Genomic DNA, 19646 nt, shown 5'->3' with positions numbered 1-19646 from the left:
AATAATTATAAATTATTGCCTAATAATGTACAATATACAGGGAATAATGTATAAAAAACCATAGAACAAATTAATGTTATACATTGTGCACACTAAAATGCATATAACTGAACAAATAATGTAAAAAAATTAATTTATAATGCACGATTTTACCACCGGATTTTTACCGAAAAACTAACGTTGAAAGATGAAAGAGAAGAAAGAACGATGAAAGAGAAAAAAAATCTGGGAGAAGAAAAAAACCGATGCAATATTTGGTGAGGAGAAAATTATGGACTTTCCATAACCACCAATATTGTCATTCCCTAAAAAGCCCTTTTCCATATTTTTAATTAATAAAAAATGTATAATCAGGCCTTAATTTCGGCCATTAGATGTTAAGAATGAATGGTTGAGATTAAAAAGGAAAAAGCATATAAAATAGGAAAAGCATATGAATACACCTCTATATATATATTTCACATTCAGATATATATGGAGGGAGTGGATCCCCTGCTGTGGAGAAAACACAGCAGGGACTACTGTGTCACCAAACGACAGCGTTTCACCAACTTTTACAAACTTATCTCTATCCAAATTACTTTAACTCTCGGTGCCCTGACCATTCCATTATAATCATTATTTTAGTGGTTTAAGAATTACGCTGAACTATTAGTCACTACTCCTAAATAACACCATTTCATTATTATCATTATTTTAGTGATTTACGCTGAATAATTATTTCACTATTAAAATGACGATTAATTATTAGTGTTGGACTAGTCATTATAATTTACGGATTGTTAATACTAACTAAAATTTCATTAATTAATAGTATTCAGCTACAACTTACATGCTTATTTTAATATTAGTATTTTAAGTATTAATATTATGGTAAGTTAATTTTAAACCATAGTTAGATGTCATCAGTTGCAATCGGGATTTATCAATTGTAATTATAATTTATTTTAACTAAAACTTTATCAAATTCAGCAAGTAGTTTTATATTTAAATGTGTTAATCTCAATTATCATAACTTTCATTAAATTTTAACTAATTCATAACTTTGAAACTTCAATATAACATTTCAATTTTCTCAATTGTCTTATGATGGTTAAACTAAAACTAATGGAAAAATCAAAAGTATGATATGACAACAAAACTATGTATTCTTATCAAATTATTTTAGTTAACACTCTAAATATAGTAATTTTAATGACAATTATCTCTTAAATCGTTAACTTTCAATTATAAAATGCTAATTTACACTAAAATAATAAATAGAAAGTTTCAATTATTTAAAAAAAAAATTAGTACTAGCACTTCCCCATCTCATGTTACTTGCATTTTTTAGGTCGTAAATTTAGATTAATTTTCTAATGTAATTAAATTAGTATTTTAAGAATAATGAAAGAACACTTATTAAAGAAATACTTAATTAATTCTAATATATTAATTAAATATTCTAATTATCACTTAAAATATTAATGGTATAAGTAGTTTCGGACAAACTGAAATTGATAAGTGCGAGTAACATGTGACGGAGGAATTATATAAAATTTGAGATTAACACATTTTACTATAAAACTACTTGCTGAATTTGATAATGTTTTATAAAAATAAACTACAACTACAATTGATAACTCCCGATTACAACTATTGAGTGATGACATCTAACTATGATATAAAATTAACTTATCATAATATCTTAAATAATACTCCGTAAATTATAATGACTAATTCAATACCCCTAATGAATTTTTATTTAATAGTGAAATAATAGTTCAGCGTAAATCATTACAATAATTACAATGGAATGGCCATGCAGGGTAAAGGAATGATATAAAATTTGAGGAAGTATAAGTTTGTAAAAGTCAAGTGAAACGCTGTCGTTTGGTGGCACAGCAGCCCCTGCTGTGTTTTCTCCACAGCAGGGGATCCACTCCCTATATATGGAACTCTATTATTTGTGACTTGTGAGTGAGTAAACTTGAAACAAAAATGATTTCTTGATCAGGTTTTTCAATCCACTTGGGATGGCTCCAGTTATTTCTCCAGTGGGCTTTGGTCTTCTTGATAGAGGCTTTCCAGTGGTATGTGTGTACACTATTTTGATTTTATAATCTTCTTGTTGACTAAAAATATTGGCTAGTGATGAGCTAACTAAGTGGTTTTCAGGCTGGAAGATGTGTAGAAATTGGCATTCCAATACTTCCCTTCTCTTGCAAGATTGCCGCCAGCTCTTCTTGCTCGGCCTCAATGTAGGAGCATTTCCTCCACCATCCGGAAACCATACACTAGGGACGACAGGTTGCTCCCGGAGTCTGTTATGGCAAACATATCAGAAACACCGCATTCTATAAAGTCTAATGCTGCATCAACAAAGCAAGCAACAACATTCATGCAACTCATAGATTTTGTGTTTTAAAAAAGAAACGTTCAGTTAGTGAGAGTAGATCCTCTTTTGTTACCACATTGGGTCAGAGACTAATGAGACGAAGCATCCTCGATTCACCCCCATAGATTTGTAATCCAGCAAGACAAAGTAATTCTTCTCTCTTACTGCAGCCACTGACAATGCATAAGCAACAAGACCAAGGGAGAGATGAGAGGGGTTTTGTATATATTCCAGTGAAGGGAGAATATGTTGTTGGCTTATTTGACAAAGTAACTCTCATCCCACATCGAAACCAGTGAATAATGATATGGATGAAGAGGACTATAAAATGAGAAGGTCCTTGGCTTTAAAACTCATACCTTTCTCGGCCTTTTGGCTAAGATCAAGTGTAGTATCTGTTCTTATCAGTTTAATATCTGATATGTGGGTCAATGACTCACACGATATTAAATTTATTTTTTGAGGGGGAAGGCTCGCCAAAGTAGCTTGCTGCTTGGGCCTTCGAGTGTCGTCCATGCGTTGCACTACTGCTTGGGCCTGGCACACCCCACCAATTTTAGTTAAATTTATGACTATTTGGGATTTTGTTTACTTTGAGAATTTAAAAGAAATCTTAATCAAGCAAATCTAGCCAATTTAACGTCTCCATTGTGCAAACTATTCTTCTTGCTTTTCCAAGATAACAATATTTACCATGTTTGACTCAAACTTTGCTTTTGGTAGTTGGAATATATACCTAAACCGATGACATTATATAAAGGACAGATTAAAGAAAGCCTCCAATCATTTGTTGAGAGAATTCAATGATTTGAGATACAAACTTACAACTCACATAGATAATAAGTCCAAAATCATTTGTGTAATGGGTGTATAAACTAATGTCAACCAGCTCTTGGTTCGGAACCAACAGAAATACAGTTGTCTATAGCCAATTAGAGAGAGAAGTCAACTTCCAACCCAAGGCGGAGAAGAAGTCATTTCGAGAGCGACAGGCTAAGCAAATCCTCTGTTTTTTTCATACTTGTTTATCAATAGTGGAACTCCACCACCACCCCCTCACGCTTCTCCTTCCCATTAGCCAATAAAAGTATGCCATGTAAATTGTAAGAGAAGGCTAATGGATCAAGAATTGAGAGATAGCAACAAAGACTCATGTGACAGTCCAAGAAAGTTGGAAACTGTGATTGCAATAGGAGGCAGTAGTGAGTTAGAAGGTCGAAACAAGTCATCAGTGGTGGATTTGGAGAGGGGGGAGGCATGTTCGTCTGGCTCGGTGGATGAGAGGGTTTGTAGAGTATGCCATTTGAGTGCAAAGGAGATTGGGAAGAGCGGGCTTGAGTTGATCGAGCTTGGCTGCGGATGTAAAGGCGAGCTTGGATTTGCTCACTTGCAATGCGCCAAGGCTTGGTTTAGCGTTAAGGGGAAGAGGTGAATAATTCTGTCTTTTACCTTATATGTTTAGTTTGATTATTGATAGTTATCAGATATTGCTGCTATGGTTTATGCAAAATTTATGGGATTGTAGATTGTGTGAAATATGTGGAGAGGCTGCAACGAATATAAGTGGTGTTGGCGACAGCGGTTTCATGGAGGAGTGGAGCGAGGGGAGACGAGGAGGCGATGAGGGCGACGTCAGCGTATCGTATGGAGGCGGACGATGTTTGCAGGGGCAGCCACTTTGTAATATCTTGATGGCTTGTCTAGTTTTAGCATTCATTCTCCCTTGGTTTTTTCCTGGGAATTTGTTCTGATTTTATCTGCATTGAATTTGCCTGTTCCTGTATAGTAATCAAACAGTCAGCAGCTTCAATTTGATTCTTGATATTGTCTTCAATTCAATCAGGAATCTTTACAGATCAGCAATAATGGCAATATCAAATATTATATCAGCTTGTTGAAACTAGGTATGTGTATAAAATATTTTAAAAATCTAAAAAAAGAAATAATTTAACATCTTATATGTTCTACTATAAAAATACATAGATCTATATTTTCACAAATTTTTTATTAATTGTGAAATAAACCATATATAGTACGAATCTTATAATTATAACTCACATTTATGTCTACACGTAATTCAACCTCAACCTCAATCGAAAATATTTTATCAATTGCTCGTTCGTCTAGCATAAATAGATGAAAGTCATAGATATGTTATACTTGTCTAGTATAAACAGATAGAGAAGTTATTCTTATCCAGGTAGATAAAGAGGCAAAGTTAGTAAGTTTTGTATGATGAACCTCATCGTCTATATAAAAAGATAGGTTTGTGATTCAATTATTACCCTTTCCCTATTTAAAAAAGGAAAAAAAAGAAGAAGATGATTTGAGAGATGAAATTAGGTGGCAAACTTGAGTTTCCAGGCAAGCATAAGATTAAATTGATTTGGGGTCCCCATGTACTAAATGGACCAAATGATTACTGGACATGCCCATAATAAGTTGTTTAGACGAATGATATCATCCACTTATGCACTCGTGGCATTTCTGTCTCTACTGTCACACAAATAGAATAAAGGGGTATAAATTTTCTAAATTAAACCTAATTGTATTGTCAGGTTCAGTTAAGAGGCATGGAATTTTTGGAAAGATTAATTATAGTTTAATGTAGCGGCAAAATTGTTTAATCTTTTAAAAATGAATAATAGAAAACCCCAATAACACTAGGAAGTGGATAATATTTTAAACATGGCAAAAGGTCCATATCATCATCTGTATAGTCAAATATTATTGCGACCAATAATAAATCCTCGTATATCTCAACTGGGCTCTACTTTGATTTTCAATGCACATCATAAAAATTTATTTAATGTAAATTAAATTAAAATATAAGAACTCGAAATGGAAAATAATACTCCTCGCAAGTAGACACCAAAAATGATCCCACATGCATATACCCAAACAATAATAGTACTACTAAGGTAAGGTTGGTGGGTAGAATTCAATAAGAAGCAAGATAGATATGATTCTTTGGAGAGTTATTTAAGTGAAGTTAGATAAATGAATTCATGCCCTACCCATTCAAGACATGAATCTAAGACTTGAAGAAAAAACCTCCTCAAAAAGCCATACACACCTAATATTGCACGCCATCCTTCATTATGCATTTATAGGGGATCCAACACTTTGGCCCCAAACATAAACAATTAAATTTTCTTGCAAGGGAAATAAAAACTACTGCATCTTCATAAATTCAATGAATCACAGTATTGAAGAAAAGGGCCAGATCAAAGTAAGAAAACCAAAGGCTGAAATCTGCAACAAAAGCAGATTCTTGCATGTATACAATACATAAACAAAGCTGAACAAGCTAGTACTTTTTTAGTCATTTTTTTACTATTCTTTTTCACCTCTTCTCTACATCACAAGTAAATGTCGGAGCAGAAATCAGCCTTTCAGCTGAAAGCAATAAATTAAGGAAAAAGTAGTCAAACATAGTCACTAAAGAATCATCCTTTCTCGTAATTCTTTTCGCCAAAATAAATCATAGAAAAAACAAACTCAATAAACCCCTAAACCTAATCAACCAAGATAAAAAAACATTCAATCTCATTTACAGCATTTAGATAAAAGAACCAAGAAAACAATCAAAAACACAATCGAAGAAAGCCCAATCGCAACACCAAGAACAACCTTACTCGGCCCATTGTGATGCTTCTTCTCCACCACATTGTCATCATCCTCATCATAGTCATCATCGGAGCCATCGCTCGAATCATCCGCCGACGAGCCCTTCGCCGGCGGCGGCGACAGCGGCAGCCCGTGCTTATCACAGGCAGCGATCCCAAGCTTCAATTTTGACCCCAAAACCGTGTGATTGTAGCAAAGATTCGAGTTTTGACCCACCTTGAACACCTCCAATCCCTTTATAAACGTGGCATTGAAAGGCAACACGCCGTGGAAGGAATTGCTCGCGAGATTCAAGTACTTTAGCTTCTTCATGTCTCTGATGAAATTGGGGATTGTTCCGTTGAGCTGATTGGAGCTCAGATCAAGATGCGTCAGCCAAGGCAATGCTGCTAACGATTCCGGGATCGGGCCGGTGAGGGAATTGGAGGAGAGGGAGAGATTCTGGAGAGAGGTCAAGTCGCCGATGGTGGGAGGGATGGGTCCGTTGAGGGAATTGGAGGAGAGATTGAGGTGGGCGAGGTTGTCGAGGAGGGTGAGGGAGGTGGGGATTTTGCCGATGAGGTGATTGGAGGAGAGGTCGAGGGAGGTGAGGTTGGGGTGCCAGTGTTTGGGGAGGGGGCCGGAGAGGTTGGTGTGGGAGATGGTGAGGGAGTGGAGGGATTTCATGGGGGAGAGGATGATGGAGGGGCCGCTGGCGGAGATGGGGACGGAGGAGACGGAGAGGTGGGTGAGGTTGTGGAGGCGGCTGAGCCAGACGCCGGTGAGCTTGTGGAGGCTGTGGAGGCAGGTGAAGGAGAGGAGGTTGGAGGAGAGTTGGGAGAGGTCGACGGATGGGGGAGACGGGGCAGTTGGAGAAGGTGAGGGAGGTGAGGGTGGAGAGGGATTTGAGGGCGGAGAGGGGGAGAGGGCGACGTCGTCGGAGCAGTTGGCGAGGGTGAGGGAGAGGAGGTGGCGGAAGGGGGAGGAGGAGTCGCAGGAGGCGGTGGGGGAGGAGCAGGGGTTTTTGGAGGTGGGGAGGTTGAGGGATTGGAGGGCCAGGAGTTGTTTCGGGTCGAGGGGGGAGGAGGAGGAGGGAATGGGGGGTAGCAACCCGGAGGTGGCGTGGTGGAGGAGGAGGAGGAAGATGAGGAGGAGGGGAGAAGGATCTGGTGCCATCCGGTCTACGGAGTGGAAAAAGATTTAGTATGTTGGTTTGGACAAAAATTGTCTTGTGTTTTATGGAGGGAGGAATGATGAGTGATTGAGTGAGTGACAGTTGGTGTGAGGTAATAATACCCCTGCTGTTGTTTATACTTACATAACATAAAATGAAGAAAAACTGTCCAAAAAATAGGAAGCTATATATTCAATTAATAAATACCTACCTAAAATATTACTACCAACTTTATTAGTGCTCCAAATTCCATTGTTTATACAAAAAAATAAAATTATTTGTAAACAATATAAATTTCAATGCATAATTTATAAAATACTATGAAATAAGAAAATTTGTGTAAAATATGAGAGGGGAGAAAATATAGGGAGAAAATTTTCATAAATAAAAATGGACTAATTTGATAAGAACATCTTAAAAGGGATTTTGGGACTGCACCGACTCGGAGGTGTGTGGTGCGGTGTTGTCCGTTGTAGGCGCTGAGAGGGCGTCGGGTGGGACTGGATGGAGCGCGCTTCCCATAGCAGGCGTGATGCCACTGCCAAGTGGGGGTGGGGTGGTATTAGTACTTCCTTAGTTCCACGTTATTAGATGTGTTTCATTTTCTGCACTTATTTTTAGAAAAATAAGTAAAAAATACTTAGAATGTAGAAAAAATAAAATAACAAAGAAAATGATGAAAGTCTCTCTTAAGATGAGTGGGGGGAGTATGATTTCTTTTGAATTGAAGGATTATTTTTTTTATGTATTTTTATGAAATCATCTTATTAGTATATTATTATATGATTCAATTTTATAAATTAGTTGGTAATAAAAAAACAAAAATATAATTAAAAGTTATAGTATCTATGAAAATTAAAAATTGAAGGAAATGATGACACAACAAAAAGAAAGGTATAGCTAAAGAAAGATATAGCTAACATAATAAGAGGATGGCCTAAGGGATTAATATATGTATGTAAAAACATGCTTAATAATGTTTCATTTAATACTTTCATAACTAATATGTTCATGAAAAAGTGTACAAGTAAGGGTAATTATGTCATTTCCCAGTTAAGTGACAATTTCAAATATAATCTGCTTTGCCAAATACCATTCGGAAAAATTATCTATCCTTATCCTAACACAAAGCCCATGTTTAATAGCACCAAACGTGTCCAAAGAATAAAAAGCTAGATGCACACAGGCCTACACAGCAAATCAACAATATTGGAAATTTTGTGTAAACCTAAAAGTATCAATTCAATTTCATAAAATCATGTAGGTCAATGATGAGTCAAATGCAGGTTCAACACTTTAGTTGGATACTATAAAGAGTGCTATAAAATAATTTAAATTAAATCATCTCAAAACTAGGAAACGGACATTTAGAGGAGTAATTATTTAGCTAAACATAAGACTGGGATACCTACCGTTAGAGGTCCGAAATCGATATTTATCTGTGTTTCTTTATATGAAAATTGAAAATAATGTGACGGCATTTATTACCGATAATTAATATTCCTAAAATCGATGATTAATCTACTATTATTGCTTCACACAATCATGACATTATGAAGTAGTACTAGTAGAATAGTAACTCCCCATATTGAATTCAGGCGGGTGGTGTGTGACTTAGAGTAATTAAAAAATTTCAACCTCAACTTTCATTATTGCGGTAGAAAAATCAAGTATTCCCACTTCTACGATTATGATAGTGAGTGTAGGGGTCTCAGTTTAAAAAAATAAATAAGAAGTAAATAGACATAATACTCCATAAATATATTTTTAAATATTAATCTTTGAATAAAACGTGAGTGGCATAAAGTTAGTAAAATATGAAGTCAATTATCAAATATTAAAAATAAAATTAGTAGATGGGCAAAAGTAATGAAATGAAATGATTATTAGTTGACGAAAGGAATACATTTCAACACATTGTAAGTCTTGGACGAATCTATGAGGAATTCACAAGGGGCAAATGCCCCACTTAGAAAAAATTTATATATACTACTTTTAATAGTTAATTTTAATTTTTTTAAAATATCCAAATGTTTGCCCCTTCTTAACGTAATAAAATATCTTTATGTATATTCTTGTCCCACTTATGTAAAATTCCTGGCTCCAGTCTTATGAATTAAAAAACTCAACTATTAGTTGGGTTTGCAAGCGTTGAAGTTCGGAATTCAATCTATCTTAAATGAATGTAGCTCTCCTAGGAATCAAGGGATTAATTGTTTGACAATCGGATTAATTGTTTGACAATCGGCTGAAGAGATAATTCAAAAAACCAAAAAATAACATGCCTGAGATTAATTGTCTGACTATCAAAAGAAGAGATAATTCGAAAAATAATCTGACGTGCAACTATCAACGTTGGAGTAGTGGTTACTAGGAGTGGCAAATCGTGCGTGTTGTGTTGTTGTCGTGTCGATCACCATTCTTTGAAACCCGCGTAAGAAGAAATTGTCCCTTCAAACCCACGTATTCACATTAAACTAAAACAGTAATCAATCTGAGCAAGCATGCCGATCATCATTCTCTCACAAAATAAAAGTCTCAAAAATCTGAATTACTATCAACTTATAAAGAGTTCCCATTATTGGTGGCGGCAAATTTGAAAGAGCTTCCTCTCTAACAATCAATGGAGATGCAGCTGGCCGCAGCCGCCGACGCATCATTGGTGCTGACGAAGGGGTCGATCTTCACCCATATCAGAGAGAAAACAGACGCCAGAAGCACCGACCACAGCACAACAATGGTGGGGGTCCGATTCTGCCGCCCCATCAGACCTTTCAGGAACGGATACAGATGCAGAATCACCCAAAACGCGAAGAACACTTTCCCGAACAGCGGGCCCCACGACTCGTACCCGCTGTTCAGCGCGTCTGAGAATCCGGCCACCACTCCGACCAGGTTCATGATCAGGATCGTCGTCGGCGGGATCAGCACCGTCGTCCACTTGAATACATACAGATCCGCAAACTCCCCGTCGTCCGCCGCCTTCGCCGTCACCGTGAAGTTCGTGTCCACCCCCGCCAGCATCTTCAGGAACCCCTGGAACACCGCGAAGAGATGCGCCGACACGCCGCCGATCACCCAGAACTGCTCGTTACGCCACAGCGCCTCGATGCTCACGCCGCTCCACCGCAGCTCGATCACGCTCGTCAGGATGATCGAGATGAAAAGCCCTAGAAACAGCACGCTCGCCAGATTCGACAGCTGAAATCGTCAATTCAGATCTAATTAGGGCTAAATTGAGCAGAATTGGGGCTAAATTGGAAACCCTAGCCGAATTGAATTACCGTGGGGATGATGAATTTGCCGGTGACGAGGCATATCGCGGGGAGGGTGCAGTAGGCGACGAGAGGGAGAGAGGTGAAAGGGTAAACGATGGTGTTGATGTAGGCGAGGCGTTGCAGCCATCTGAGGCGGCCGGCGCCGAAGCCGTACCACAAGGGGCAATGTCTGCTCAGGAAGATCTCGACGGATCCCAACGCCCATCGCAGGACCTGGTGCAGCCTGTCCGACAAGTTGATCGGCGCCGATCCCTTGAAAGCTGGCCTCAAAGGCATACAGTAGATTGATCTCCAGCCGCGGCATTGCATCTTGAATCCCGTCAGAATATCCTCTGTAACCGACCCGTAGATCCAGCCGATCTCCTTCCCCCATGCCGTCTTCTCTTCATACCCGCACCCGATCACATGGATTGCTTCTCTGATCAGCGTTGATGGATTCGCGGAATCAGCCACTCCTCCGTTTTCCAGCAGTGTCGACTCGATGAAGACGCTAGACAGCCCGAAGGTCTTCTCGAAGCTCATCTGGGAGATGAGCATTGACCTCTCGTGCTCATCGTAATCTGCAGAAGAATCATAAACATGATGAGCTTCAGTTGCTATGAAATGAAATGAAAGGAAACGTAATGAACTGACTGTCGATTTCTCTGAGGTTGAAGATGGCAGCGTTGAGGTCTTCTCGTTTGGCATCACGATACGTCTCTGCGAAATCCTTCTCCTTCGCGGGCTTCTTTCTACGACAGCAGCAGCAAGACGACGACGATGACTTGGCAGGCAGAGTGGGTAGATTTGAAGGGCCATAGCCGTAAAGGGCTTGTCTGTTGAAGACACATCCTGTCCCGACATACACTGGTCCTTGAATTCCATCCAATCCTTTCATGTTCACCTGCAAGAATACAAGTGAATTTCTAGACAAGATTGTAGTAGTAAGGATTTAGTTAATGAATGGAGAAGGGTCATTACGTCGAAGAAAACTGTGTTACGGTTGGCATATCGATCGCTCTTGTCAATGCCATCGAACCTCTGGGGGAACTGAACGTAGCAGACGTCGCGGCCGACTTGAGGATCCATGTAGAAACACATTGCCTCACGAATAGCCTTGCTGTTGTTCACGTAGTGATCACAATCGAGATTGAGTATATACGGAGCATTTGTTAGAACAGCAGAAACTCTTATCTGAAACAAGATTATCATCAGCATTGTCATCATTCTCTTCGATTGGAGATGAAAGATAGTAAAAACGAGGCCATACCAGAGCATTTTCTGCACCAGCCTTCTTGTGATGTTGGTAACCAGGTCTCTTCTCTCTAGAGACATAAACCAACCTCGGCAGCTCATTGCCATCGGTATCATGTGCGCCCGTGTTTCCCAAAAACACCTAAGATCAAACATGGTTTCGACAATGTAAGTTGATATTGGTGTTGCAAGAACATATTTTATGAATGGGAGTAGTAGATGGAACCTGAATCATTCCGGGATGATCGCGGGGGTTGTTTCCAGGCCAAGATGTTCCATCAGCCATGATCCACCCTTCATCTGGTGTTTTCTGGGCCTTTGCTACTAAAGCATTAATCCGAACTTTATACTCTTCGTAGTCTCTCTGTAACACAATAGAACAAATGATGATTTTCGAGATAAATCTATTGGAAAAGAATGATTCATGCCAAAGAATTGATCACTTACCTTCATTGCTCTGCGTTCCTTGACAAAGGAAGGTTGGATTTTATCCTTCAAGTAGTCGATCTTCTGTGAGAAGTAGAATTCCGGGGCACGAGGCTCAATGGCAAATTTCTTGCAGAAGGGCACCCATTTTCTTGCAAAATCAGCCGTCTCTACAAGGGACTCGAAGGTAAGCATGGCTGCACCATCATCAGATACATAGCAAGAGACTTTATCAACTGGGTAATCCACTGCGAGGATCGAGAGGACTGTGTTTGCTGTTATCAAAGGAGGCTCCTTCAATGGATCCACTGTACTCACAAAGAAATCCACAGCAGCAAGCTCAGACGGCTCCCCCTCGCGCTCATACCTAGAGTATCATCGATCACAAAAACTTAAGCAAATCTTGTTATGTTTTAGGTGAAGAAGAAGAAGAAGAAGAATGTGAGATGAAAGAGAAGAGACCTAGCAGACAAGCGGTCAATGAAGGTCTCTCTGTTGATAGGACACCATTTGGGGAACTGATCGAGCACCCAAGAGAAGGCGAACCATATCTCACAGATGACAGAAGTCAGCCATAGACCAAAGGCACTGTCAACAGGATGTGTGACACGATATTGGAAGAAAAGGGCGAGGATGATGAGTCGCATGATGATCACAGCTCTGTATGATGTGAGCTGGGTTTTCGGTATAGGGATCACTCTGGAAAGTGGCTGAGAAGCATCCACTGACCTGCATTTTTTTGGTGTTATGACATTCTCATCAATTAAGTAACAAGAAGATGTGTATCTGTAATAATGGATGCAGAATGTGTTGATGTAGTTTATCAAGTTATTGAGTTTCAGTGTGTGCTTACTGAGGTTGGCCATCCATTTGCTGTTCAGTTGGAACTATTTCTGCTTTTTTATCCTTTTTGGGAGCTTTGCTCTTCTTATTCTTCTTGTCTTTCCAACTTTCCACCCGATTCTTCCATATCGGATTTCCAGAATCATCCATGTATTCTTGGATATAAGACAAGAGCATGATCATAAATTTCTCATCCAACAATGTAGGAAGATAGATTCTATTTTTTATTATTGTTAAAATTGTTCACTCACCACTGTCTATTGTGGAAACAGTACTGATATTTCTAGCATGAACTCCAGTTTCCTGCCAAACATTCAAGCACATATTTGCATTCCAATTACCATTGAAACATATTATAATCTCTATAACTTTTCAACGTAACAAAACGTTATAATGCTTCTCACCTGAGAAGTATGTATAGTTGGAATATGATTGCCAGATTCTTCAGCCACTGCTGCACCATCTGTCCATTTAAAACATTCAAATCTTGAAATTTTTGTACTAAACATATATTTTGGGGAAAAAAGTGAAAACATGACAACACAGATCTCAAAGTGCTCATAAAGAAAACATCTGTGATTAAGTGAAGCTCCAGTAAAACAAAATAGAAAGAGTAGTACCTTCAGCATAAGGAGTGGCACAGCGGATGCAGGCGGTACGGCCTTCCTTGATCTCGTAATCCAAACAATGTTGGCAAATGGGATAATTGCATTCATTACAGGCTACAAAGACTTCACCTTTGGAGTTTAATCCCACTTGTTCTCCACAAGTGTTGCATATGGGAATTCCAGATTCCATCATCTTTACTTTGCCACCTTCTGCAAATAGCAGCTTTCTAATTCTCCCCAGAGTATTTTCTCTCTCAGGCTGGAAGTAGAAGATTTCCAAGTATGGTAATATATATGTGGAAATGATTTGAGGGACAAAATCAAGGAATATTAAGTGTTGTGTTTGATGAATATGAAATAAAATTGGGAAAGGCTGTTGAGTTTGGTGGAATGAAGCTTTAAGCACAAGGTGATGGAGAAGGATCATCTTTTTTTCTTTTTTCTTTCTAATTTCTGGTTGAAAGATTTCAAAATTTTTGCGGGAATTGTAAGGCAGGTTATGGTTGGGGACTTGCATCTCTCAACTGACTCAACCAACTATTCTTCATCTTCAAGGACTCTAGCTCTCGAGAATTGCATATTTGTCCTCGTAAATTTGGGTCTTCTCAAAATGGCCCCTGAATTAATGTAGTTTACCCTGTATCAGTCCTCATAGTTTCCCCATTTCCAAATTGCTGTTATGTTTTATTTTGTTTGCTTTTTTGATCATTGACATTATAACTTATTAGTATTAAATTTATTAAATTGTCTACACGTATGCATTTACAGCATTTACTGTGGTGTAAAGCTATCATCATAAGAAAGAAGAGTAAGGAATGTCAACATGGGGAGTTAATGGCCTATATGAACGGTCAAGTTTTGATGTAGTACAAAATTCATCATAAATATAATTTGTTATATAATTGGCAAATATAAAACCTATTTCGTCGAATTCAAAATTATTTATTCAGTGCAAGTAGAGTAATCGTAGTTATCCAAACTAAATCTTTAAAAATTAACATTTCATAAATGAACAGAAAGCAAGAAAGTACTGCAAAAATAAATTACTTTTACGAACAAAATATATTGAAGAAAAAATATCTTAGGAACATATAACACTAAATTCAAGATTGCCACCACCAACGGTCATGTGTAGTGATGTGAGGCAGGCTAATACAGATCTCAACAGAGTCCAGAAGGATAATAGTTCCTCCACTGAATGTGGCATTCTGGGAATTTAACCAATTGTATAAACCTTTACTAGTTTAGATGTATCACAGACAACTAGATTTTCCGAATCCGAGGGAGTTGTGCAGAGCCAATTCACCTGATCAGACAAAGATATCATCATAAAAATGCCATAGTGAAGAAGGGTGAGGTGAGAGAGTGGGACAGAAGCTTTGTATTCCATGTCAAGAATGTGTAGCTCACCTTTCTACTCAGAGTAATGCTGGAACATAGAATATCACTGCTGCCGTTGCTAGTTTGTCCACCATCATCATGCGATTTCATCCAATCCCAGACTTTTACTGACTTATCGTTTCCACCAGAAATGATAAACTTCCCTTTCTCTCCAAACGTAGAAAAGCTCCTGAATAACATATAATGGCGGCAGCAATGAATAAAACTTCTTTTAAATGTGTTTTTGTGTGTGTGAGAGAGAAAGCAAAAAAAAGAGTATTACTACAAGCAGTTGGTAGCATCACTTACACAGAGGATACTGCAGCCACATGTCCTCCCTTCGAGTAGTCCAAATGTAGGTTTCTGTCATTTTGATCCACGGTTGGGGAATCCTCTTTCGGTTGTGATTTAGTACCCATCTTTGGCTTTGATGTATTTTTGGATTTTTGAGCAGCATGTTCGGGCTCAAGATTAATTACATTGACAACACCATCGCCCCTAGCCACAACACAGATCTTGCCAACACTATCTACAAAATCAAGGTCAGGAACTACTAGAGCATGCACAAAAGCTGGGTTATAGCACTGCCCGGCATTGCCTCCGCTGCCTGCAAAAGTTTTCATTTAAATATATTAGAAAGCAATATGTATGGGATAGAAATTCTGAATGCTAAAAAAGACATGGGATAAAAATTCTGAATGCAAAATAGGATAGTAGTATAATTTAGCATTTATCTGCCTATTCACAATGGAACATGATATTTATTTAGCAAGATTGGAGTCTGAAACAGGAGAGTAAAATATCATGGAAAAATAAACAGTGCCCCTGTCACCTCAACCTAAAGCATTCAAGAATAAAGATGATATCAAATAAATACTGAAAATGGGCCACTTTTTACTAATTCGAGCTAATGAAAGTTTTATATCATCCTGGAAATCTGGAATCCAACTTTGTACTACAATTACTTAAACTCATGAATGATTAAGAAAATTTTGTTTTTGTCTATTTCACATTCAGACCAGCTATACTGAAATCAAGCATATAATATTTTTTTAGGGGGAAGTGTAATATTATCACGGGAAGCTGCTTAAGAGAAGCACTAAGTAGTACATAGAAACTGATAGCAGAGCACAAGGCACTCATACCAAAGTCCATAATTTTGTTTGGACGCCCTTTGGAGAAGTCCCAAAGTGCAAGTTTTGAATCTAGACCACCAGTGATGACTGCAAAAACATGACAACAGAAACAAGGATAATTAGGTAGACCACAGAAACAAAGTGTAAAGCACAGGGCATAGGTAGATAAGATTTTATTTTATTTACAATAACAGAATATGCCCGGCAGGGGTACAGTTCTCTAAAATACATAACAAAATGGGAAACAGGATAGTTTTTATTAAAAGTCACATGAGAGGAATGTAGATTGAGGAGGTGAACAGAATAAAGCAAAATCAACTCATTTAGAATCAGATATATTACTAAGAATACCTTCCCAAGATCTCCAAGGAAGGAACTGGACACTGCTGCAGATCTGAAGAAACAAGTTAATAACGGAAAGGCATTAGAGGTAGAAAAGTCATCAAACAGAAACACAAGGAATTTCTTAAGAAAACAAACAAATGCCTCCCTACCTTGGCAGAATTAAGGTCAACAGGAAAAGCTTGAAAGAAAAGTGATCAGCAGATCTGTGTATTGATTCTCGGAAGGAAAAGAAGAATGACAATCAGATGAGTTTAAGCTGAATGCCTTATGAAAAAACAATCTATATTACAAAGGAAAGGATACACTCTGGTGACCTGCTCTCAATGTTTTGTATAGACATCGTTGGTGAACATCAACGATCTGCAAGGAAGGCAATCATCATAACCTCTTCCATGAATTCATTTGTATATAGTACCCATGACAAGGAAACCTCAATATAATTTGGAGTGCCAATCATGCAGGAAATCAATAGTAAAGTGCCCAAGATTGTAAATAAGTACTATATAAAATAATAATAAGGAGAAACAAAAAAAATTGAAATATCTAGTAGTACAAGCAGACTTTCCCCCCACCATTATACTTGTATCTCAAAGCTTTAATTTCAGTAAATCTAGCTTCAAATGATATAAAAAGAATTACAGCCCGCCCTTACTGGTTTTACACTTTTACCATAAGTGCAAGCCGTTAAATTGATCATTAGTCGAGAGGTCCGCAATCAATATACTCCGAAAATCTCAAAGATAAAAAGAAATCTTTAAGTATAAAGATTTTCTGGATTTATATAGCTTGTGCAAAATTGAACTCTGCACAAGCTATTATCGTTGATTTGGAAGATATTCTCATAACATTTCTGAATTATATATGTACATGAAATGCAACAAACTAAACCATTAAATCACATGCAGAAGAAGTGCATACCTTTACATCTCCTGCATCATCTGCAGCAGCTAGAAAGGATGATTTTGGGTGACAAGCGATCTGTAGATTGTAAATGATGACACAAGTTTGAGTAATGACCATAAATTAGGTTTAATTGTACTCCTTATTTTGGTGAGTTAGGAGAAGATGTTAGCCTGAACAAAGTTGATCACTCCTTTCAGACCAAGGAAAAAAAATTGACTTACGGAAGTGATCACTGATTCCTTTTCAACTAACAATATGCTTTCTAACCAACCAGTAAATTCAGGAAAAAACATCCACAACAGAACAAATATGGATTAAAATGGCATACCTGATTTATCTCATCCTTATTATAATTGTAGCTTTCTTCTAGTTGCTTCCACGAATTTGTCTGACATATTGAACGAGGCTGTTAGTAATAGCATTAGCACTCACACTGTGGCATTAATTATGCACAAAAAGACCATCAGAATAAGGATTATGGTTATTGGTTTCTAACAAAATATTAACAATCTGAATCATTCACATAACAAAAGGTGACAAAATCAAAGCATACCATATGTAAATCAAAGCACTTGACTTCATTTTCTACAGAAACATAGATGATCTCTTCATTCCCTGCAGCATGTATGGCAAAAACACTCCCATCAAAAGAGATCAAGAAACAGCAAAAATCATTTTATGCAAGAAAAAGTACCTGAGAAATAACTAAGAGCATAGAAGCATACTATTGTTATTATTATTAATTATTATTACTGAGCAAGTATATTCTAATTGTGTATCATAGCTGAAAAAGGGAAAAAAATAAAACTACCAGCAGAAACTACTTACCCTCCAACTATCAAACACTAACTCAAATGCTAACTTATAGTTACAGAAAAGGCAGACTTGCATTCATTCACTCCAACAAAGAAGATCAATACTCTTGTTTAGGTAGTCAAAGTTAGCTTGACATCTTATATCCGATATTATGAGAAGAATTTATTAAAAACAGCGATAAAATCTAATACTACTAGTAAACATCAAAACAAACTCCGCCCAAAATAGGAGAAAAATCACAAACCTGGCTTAAAGCATAAAGATGAAACAGGGTTACCATTCCCCACATCCATAGAGAACAGCATATCTTTGCACCGCAAATCATAAAAGCAAACGCGACCATCCTACAATGGGAAAGCAAATTAAGAAATGGTAGCGCATGTCAGCAACTTTAAAAACGGGAAAACTTGCTATTCGAGCTCAATTGAACTGTTTTTAGACGCAGATGATGAATTAGAGACCTCGGCGGCTGTGGCGATGAAGCCTGGTCGGGCTCGGGAAGCGATGCAACAAGTGGCGGCGGCGTTGTGCCCTCTCAATCGCCTCGGCTCCGTCATATCGGCGGCGCGTTGAGGAATTCGCGCTCTATTAATTATGAAAATTTAGATTTAGCTAAATTCCTAACAAAATTGCTACCGTCTAACAAAATTCGTTACTGTAACAAAAAATTAAACCGTTTCGAATTTCTGTTTTCCATTTTCTACAAGATGGAGTGCTAATTTTTATCTTAGGCACATTTTTCTCCAAAATTACGGGCTTATGTAATGGGCCTACATAGCCCTCACACACTGGCCCAACAGAATATGAGAGAAATCATTATTTAATCTCAGTTTGGTTATTTTATAATCACCTTATAATCATTTATTCACACACTGCACCACAGGGACGGACGTGATCAAATGAAAACTCTAAATATTGTACAAACTCTAAACTATGATATGGATCATTGAAAAATGTCAACAGATCACAAAAAAACATCAACAGGAAGATGTCTACAGAATTTCAACGTAGTCAATGATTGATGTTGTGTTGATACTGTGTTGACATTAAAATCTTGAAATTTTACACTTTATTAATATTGTATTGAAACTGTGTTGAAGCTGTGTTGAGCAGTTTTAAGTTTGTACAATATATAAGTTTGCATTTTATCATTACCCCTGCACCACATATCATATCCGACAAATTATACTACTACTTCACTTTTTATCATTTTTGGTAGTGAACCTCATATTCCACTAACTCATTCCTATTCACATTTTATTATAAAATCAATACTTAAAAGTAGGACTCACATCCCACCAACTTTTTCAACTCACTTTCCATTACACTTCTTAAAACTCGTGCCGGTCAAAGTGTGTCAAAATTTGGGGGCGGGAGGTAGTATAAGAAAAATATCGAATCAATGAATGTGTCAATGTATACTATAATAATGTACAAACAAGAGCATGCCTGGCTCTATTTGATTCTACAAACAAGGCAGCCCAAATTGCTATTTACAATTACAAACTTATAGATCAA

At 37.7% G+C, this 19646-nt stretch overlaps 2 protein-coding genes, 1 non-coding gene and 1 pseudogene across 3 annotated transcripts; 2 read left to right on the top strand and 2 right to left on the bottom strand.

Moving 5' to 3' along the window:
• The first annotated feature begins 2732 nt into the window (after window positions 1-2732).
• On the top strand, window positions 2733-2928 carry LOC125217251. Its single transcript, XR_007175668.1, has one exon. It is a non-coding gene; the product is annotated as a U2 spliceosomal RNA (small nuclear RNA).
• A 311-nt stretch (window positions 2929-3239) lies between these two features.
• LOC125217019 lies at window positions 3240-4216 on the top strand. The gene is made up of 2 exons (XM_048118838.1): window positions 3240-3805; window positions 3903-4216. The coding sequence occupies exons 1-2, from the start codon at window positions 3495-3497 to the stop codon at window positions 4126-4128; spliced, it is 537 nt and encodes a 178-aa protein (XP_047974795.1). The 5' UTR covers window positions 3240-3494; the 3' UTR covers window positions 4129-4216.
• A 1536-nt stretch (window positions 4217-5752) lies between these two features.
• Window positions 5753-7206, bottom strand: LOC125212440 (annotated as a pseudogene).
• A 2214-nt stretch (window positions 7207-9420) lies between these two features.
• LOC125209162 (cellulose synthase A catalytic subunit 8 [UDP-forming]-like) lies at window positions 9421-18778 on the bottom strand. Its single transcript, XM_048108769.1, has 23 exons — window positions 18590-18778; window positions 18373-18472; window positions 17866-17927; window positions 17641-17700; window positions 17328-17387; window positions 16713-16769; window positions 16416-16458; window positions 16074-16151; window positions 15238-15535; window positions 14959-15118; window positions 14770-14854; window positions 13561-14001; window positions 13345-13403; window positions 13192-13243; window positions 12951-13095; window positions 12560-12826; window positions 12119-12464; window positions 11898-12035; window positions 11688-11813; window positions 11399-11611; window positions 11072-11321; window positions 10445-10998; window positions 9421-10361 (listed from the first exon to the last, which is right to left on the bottom strand). The coding sequence occupies exons 1-23, from the start codon at window positions 18683-18685 to the stop codon at window positions 9774-9776; spliced, it is 4278 nt and encodes a 1425-aa protein (XP_047964726.1). The 5' UTR covers window positions 18686-18778; the 3' UTR covers window positions 9421-9773.
• Window positions 18779-19646: the final 868 nt, after the last annotated feature.

The sequence above is a fragment of the Salvia hispanica genome, chromosome 3, assembly GCF_023119035.1.
Source record: "Salvia hispanica cultivar TCC Black 2014 chromosome 3, UniMelb_Shisp_WGS_1.0, whole genome shotgun sequence".
Taxonomy (NCBI): Eukaryota; Viridiplantae; Streptophyta; class Magnoliopsida; order Lamiales; family Lamiaceae; genus Salvia; species Salvia hispanica.
The sequence above is the reverse complement of the archived record's forward strand: the minus strand, read 5'-3'. Positions and strand labels throughout refer to the sequence as shown.